Below are 6,144 nucleotides of genomic sequence, written 5' to 3'. Positions count from 1 at the left end.
TAGCTCAACACAGGCAACATATATCCGTTAGTATTTAGGTTACGTGTCTTAATGAAACATGACACACGGTCACTTTATAGATGGTTATATTGTATTTATGTTGTACTGTACTGTAGTTCGTATTTTTCATATCTGATTCAGTTGATAATACAAAACGTTTGTTAGCCTTAGATTTGTTTGATGATAATGCCGTAAGGTCTGACATCAAAAATTCCTTCAGTTTGATCTTCCATTGGTGATATCCAGTAGTCAGCTCCTACTTCCGTCTGATCTGCTGGAATGATCTTCATGTGGCCACCAGCCTTGTCAGGATTGATTCGATTCTGCAAGGCGATCTTGTATCTTTTCCCTTCAAATTCGAAAATCTGTGCGTAGAATTCATCGACCATAGCCAAGGAAGGACTGCTGTAGACTCCTTTGATGTACTCTGCCTCAGGACCCTCTCTGAACTTCCGGACAACTTCACCTTCGTCTCTCATCTTTGTTCCATGGTAGGAGACAGGCCATTCTCCTGCAGAGGTTTCCGTTCGTATACCATCAACCCCAAGCCAAGTGTTATTACTGTAAACATCTTTTACAGCAACTGCGTATCTATACCAGCCACACGGACGATGATAGCGATATTCCCCTCTCATGAAGACTTTATTTCCATCATTCCGAGTCGTAAAATCGTAATCTTTATTTTGAGCGAGTAAGGCGGTATCCATTTGAAAGATGCCATCTGATTTTCTATCTTCGCTCAAAATAATGTAGTTTACAGTGCTACCATTTGAGATTCCTTCCATCGCAACCGTCTTCTCGTCTTCCAGAATCCTCCTATCAAAAATAAATTTTAGTAGTTTTGATATTTCTAGCTTGTCGCTCGTCATTTTCTTCATCTCTCCAATGGTAGTATCTGGCGTCACTTTTACCATAGTCGTTGCCCCAGTCAGACCTCGAATATTCACCTCGATTTCACCACCAGTCGTAGCAGGCATCTCCCTTGGAACCATGGAATGGGAGATGTGAAAGAGGTCGTGGATGGTGAGCTTTTGTGGAGCGTTTGATGCCCCATCTGTAGCTGCACCCGGAGGTAGAACCTCGACTCCGAATGATGCGGAGAACCCAGCTGCTAACAACTCCAAAGAACCCAAAGCAGACATTTCACTGAAAAAAAAATACATATTTTGTTTTTTATTGGCATGATATTGCTGCCTAGGTGAAGATAAAATTTAACAATCTGGTATGTGGCCCAAACGGCCACTTTGTATGTTCTCAGTGTAGGTCAGCGTGAAATCTCACTTGTTTCAAACGGATATATTTTGTGAAATAAGACTTTTTTGTTTTATAAAAAATATATATATGGATGGGGCTCTCAGTGAAATGATGACATGATTAAAACATTGTCTTGGCCGAAAGAGATTCGCCCTGACAACCAAGTGAAAGGACAGACTACAAAAGGTACCGTACAGTACGGTACGAATATGCTGCTGCACCTTGGGTAACCCCCAAAGGCACAGTAAGCGCGTACACACGGGGTAGTGACACGCACTGCACTGTAAACTTTCATGCATTGTTGGTCTTGAGAAGCATATCCCACTCAGCATACAGTCAACTGCCACGTCCCCAAACTTCCCAAGTAAGTGGGTCAATTCACAGAAAACATAAGTACAAACTTCAGACATTTTTGTGAACTTTTTTTTTCCGTTTTTTTTTTTCTTTTTTTAATATTATTATTGAATATCAGTTGATTGAGTCGGTCAAAAAGAAAGTAGGCCTACAAATTATTTCAACCATATCTTCTATTTATAGTTAGTCTATCGAGTTGGAGACACACTATAAATGTAATTTTCCTGAAATATGTACAGCATTATGTCTTATTTTGTCATGTGAATCGAAATATACTGGTGGAAGTACATGAGCCCCGGGGGTTCGCTTTTTCGCTAATCCCACTATGGGTCCTCCTCAACGGTCCTTAGCCCCTAACTGAACTACAGCACGTATTAATATCTAGAATAACAATAACTGTAGCTTGATGTAGCCATGACATTCTGTACAGTATTATGTATATTGAATCGCAATGACACATTTTCAAACAAAAATAAATACAGGGCGGAATAGGAAAATCCACAAGAAATTCTGCCTACAGCTAAAATCCTTGGCCATAATCCCAGTGAATTGACCGGAGTGTATGAAGTAAATTCAGTCTCCCGGGCAGAACTTTAGATAGAGGGAGCCATGTCACCGGATTTCTTGGGGGGTGGAGTTGACATTCACCACGAAGAATAGGCTACAGTAGAATTGCATCGGTGCCACCGCGGTGGCCAAAAAATCCAATAATACACCGGTATTTTGTCCATATTATTCCTAACAATAGGCCTACATCACCGGTGGCCAAAATCCAATAAGACACCGGTATTTTGTCCATATTAATCATGGAGGCCCGTATGTCAGATAAGCATTTCTGCAAACTCGCTTGCCATGGCCCCATAAAACAAACATTATTCAAAACAACCATGAAATACTTATGGATACGGAATTGGAATTGGACTACTTAGATATTATTCGATTAGACTAACCGTAACACTCAGAAACCAAGCCTGAAAAAAAGCTGTTTTGAAGCCTGCAGGAGGTATAGGCCTAGTCGATCTGTATTTTAAAGTGAAAACGTATCGTTGTTGCAGTCTGGGTTTTCCCCACAGTTATAAATAGCGTATTCAGTCACAGTGCAAGGTCAACAGGTAACCTTTGTCGAGCCCGTATTGTGCATTTTGAAAATCCAATGAATATTTATAATAGACTTTTTAAACTATGAATATTTAATATAATTATTGAATATTTTAAATCCTAAATTTAGGTTGGCTACATACTGGTATTGATCAGTCATGAGGACAATAACTCGATGTTTCCACTACTACAGTTTGTGTTCTATTAAGACAAGTAAGCATGAGATTGCGAGTAAAAAATAGGCCTATTAATCGGATTAATGCCAGTTTTTTAAATATATTAACTGTTCCTTGCTGCTATAAATTACTTAAACTAGAGTTCAGAAATTATAAAACAATAATAGGCCTAGTACAGCTACATAATGCCAGTTTTTTAAATATATTAACTGTTCCTTGCTGCTATAAATTACTTAAACTAGAGTTCAGAAATTATAAAACAATAATAGGCCTAGTACAGCTAAACATCGCTTCCGCAGTCTGGTTTTCCCCAAAATAATAATCTGTATTGTCGTGTCAAAGTGCAAATGTAAATACAATCAAGGAATAGTTTACGTTGAATCGAACAATGATAATAAAATTAAAAATGATAACAAATGTGTATTTGCGCCTAACTTTTACATCAATCAACGTAGTGGATAGAACTTGGATAGGCCTATATTATGATACCGAAGACGTCAGCCTTTCTGGTATACATACATACATACATATACACACCTGTCTCTTATACACATCTTGAGTCATTATTTCTTCAGTCTTAATTGTATATCATATATACACCAGCTACAACATGTATAGCATATAAATCAGAGTCCAATCAAGTGATGATGATTATTGATCAGTTATAAGGGACAATTATATCGGTTCCATCAGATGCTGATGATAAGTGTCAAACAAATGTTCATTATTAATCAGCGTCTGCTCAAAGTTTCAGTTACAAATTCAGCCTCTACACACGTTTGCTGATTCTTCCTGATCTCGTTACATAGTTTTCTTTGGTTGTTGGTTGTGGCCTGCTTGTTTGTTTCTGTGGTGATTTTGTTTGTGGTTTCCCAGTAGGTTCCCTTGGTTTTCTGTCTGTGCCTCCAACCGGTGTGATCTGTGTTTCTTGATGGTTGTGTTCTTGTCTGGATCTTAACAATTTTCGACCTCTGCGGTAGGTCCTTCCGTCATCAGTAACTACTTCATAAGAACGGGCACTTAAGCGTTTGGCTACTGTCGCCTGTTTCCATCCCTTCTTGCCCGCTGTATTGGCTGGATTCTCACTGTGTCGCCGGAGTGTAGTGGCGTCAAGTTTTTTTGTGTAAATGCTTTGCCGCTACTGTTTGGCGTTTGTCTTCCTGGTTTCTTTTAATGTCTATGCCTGGCTTGAGAATGGTTGTTGATGTTGGGACAAATGTTTTGGTTCTCCGCCCCATTAGTCTTTGGACTGGACTAGCCCGACTCCCTCTGATATATATATGGGTGTATATTTTATTTATTTAGAGTAGATAATTTAGAATAGAGCATGCCCATCATTCATAAACCTGCAATTTCTCCAAATCATACCCATCATTTTAAAGAGCATTTGACACAACATATTTAACAGAAATTTAACTTACTGTCAATAAAAACACCTAAAGAGACTAACTCAAATTCTTGCATATTTAATTTATAACGAAACAGAACTGGTTTTTTCTTAAGAGTAATGGACACAAATTTACATTTATGAATGTTAAGGGTGAGCCCCAGATTCCGACCCAGTCAGCGAGGTGACTTGCGTCCTCTTGAAGTTGAACTGCATCCTGAACAGACAAAAAAAGCTATATAATATTGTATGTATAACCGACATTTTTCTCATGCGTATGTAGTTTTTTTTTAAATTATTATTTCTTAGAGCAACTAGCTCTCCTCAAGATTTGATATTAGGCCTCCGCTTATTTTCAACTTTCAGAAATTGTAGGTACAAATGACTGTTATCTTTATTATTCTAATTAGAGATGAGCTGCCAAAGACCATGGAAACCTCAGTCCCAAAAAATGGTCTTCGAGGAAGACCTACTATAGTTCGGTTGTAATTTAGAGGATATAATTGCAGGAACTCTTGGACGTGGAGTTGTCTTCCTGGACATCAATTTGTTTGATGATAATGCCATAAGGTCTGACATCAAATACCTTTTTGGATTGGTTTTCCATTGGTGATACCCAATATTCAGCTCCTACCTCTGTCTGATCGGCTGGAATGACCTTCATGTGGCCACCAGCCTTGTCAGGATTAATTCGATTCTGCAAGGCGATCTTGTATCTTTTGCCTTTGAATTCAAAAATCTGAGCGTAGAATTCATCGACCATAGCCAAGGAAGGACTGCTGTAGACTCCTTTGATGTACTCTGCCTCAGGACCCTCTATGAACTTCCGGACAACGTCACCTTCGTCTCTCATCTTTGTTCCATGGTAGGAGACAGGCCACTCTCCCGCAGAGGTTTCCGTTCGTATACCATCAACCCCAAGCCAAGTGTTATCACCGTAAACATCTTTTACAGCAACTGCGTATCTATACCAGCCACACGGGCGATGATAGCGATATTCCCTCTCATGAAAACTTTATCTCCATCATTCTGTTTCGTAAAATCGTAATCTTTATTTCGAGCGAGTAAAGCGGTATCCATTTGAAAGACGCCATTTGATTTTCTATCTTCGCTCAAAATGATGTAGTTTACAGTGCTACCATTTAAGATTCCTTCCATCCCAACCGTCTTCTCGTCTTCCATGATCCTCCTATCAAAAATAAATTTTAGTAGTTTTGATATTTCTAGCTTGTCGCTCGTCATGTTCTTCATCTCTCCAATGGTAGTATCTGGCGTCACTCTTACCATAGTCGTTGCCCCAGTCAGACCTCGAATATTCACCTCGATTTCACCACCAGTCGTCGCAGGCATCTCCCTTGGAACCATGGAATGGGAGATGTGAAAGAGGTCGTGGATGGTGAGCTTTTGTGGAGCGTTTGGTGCCCCATCTGTAGCTGCACCCGGAAGTAGAACCTCGACTCCGAATGATGCGGAGAACCCAGCTGCTAACAACTCCAAAGAACCCAAAGCAGACATTTCACTGAAAAAAAAAATACAATTTGTTTGTTATTGGCATGATATTGCTGTCTAGATAAAGATAAAATCATCTGCTATGTGACACAAACGGCCACTGTATATTGTCAGTGTAGGTCAATGAAATCTCAAAAAAAAAAAAAAAAAAAAAATATGGGTGAGGTTCTGAATCGAAATCTACTGGTGGACATACATGAGCCACGGGGGTTGCTTTTCCCATGATCCCATCCCCTTCTCCCTTTGGAAAGTTAAAAAAAAAGAGAGAGGGGGGGGGAGAGAGAGGGGGGATAGAGAGAGAAAAGAAAAAATATATTTTCGGGCGTCTAGTAACCAAAAATTTCGCGGGAGCATCCCGCATAGGGT

The 6,144-nt window shown here is 39.6% G+C and overlaps 1 protein-coding gene across 1 annotated transcript; it reads right to left on the bottom strand.

Annotated features, from left to right (window-relative positions):
- Positions 1-6: 6 nt before the first annotated feature.
- On the bottom strand, positions 7-2,675 carry LOC117120367. The gene is made up of 2 exons (XM_033265408.1): positions 2,559-2,675; positions 7-1,146 (listed from the first exon to the last, which is right to left on the bottom strand). Exon 2 carries the CDS (start codon positions 1,140-1,142, stop codon positions 168-170), a length of 975 nt encoding a protein of 324 aa, XP_033121299.1. The 5' UTR covers positions 1,143-1,146; positions 2,559-2,675; the 3' UTR covers positions 7-167.
- Positions 2,676-6,144: the final 3,469 nt, after the last annotated feature.

This window comes from Anneissia japonica, unplaced genomic scaffold (assembly GCF_011630105.1).
Source record: "Anneissia japonica isolate Jap-2015-1 unplaced genomic scaffold, ASM1163010v1 scaffold284953_len930413_cov181, whole genome shotgun sequence".
NCBI classification, from domain to species: Eukaryota; Metazoa; Echinodermata; class Crinoidea; order Comatulida; family Comatulidae; genus Anneissia; species Anneissia japonica.
The sequence above is the reverse complement of the archived record's forward strand: the minus strand, read 5'-3'. Positions and strand labels throughout refer to the sequence as shown.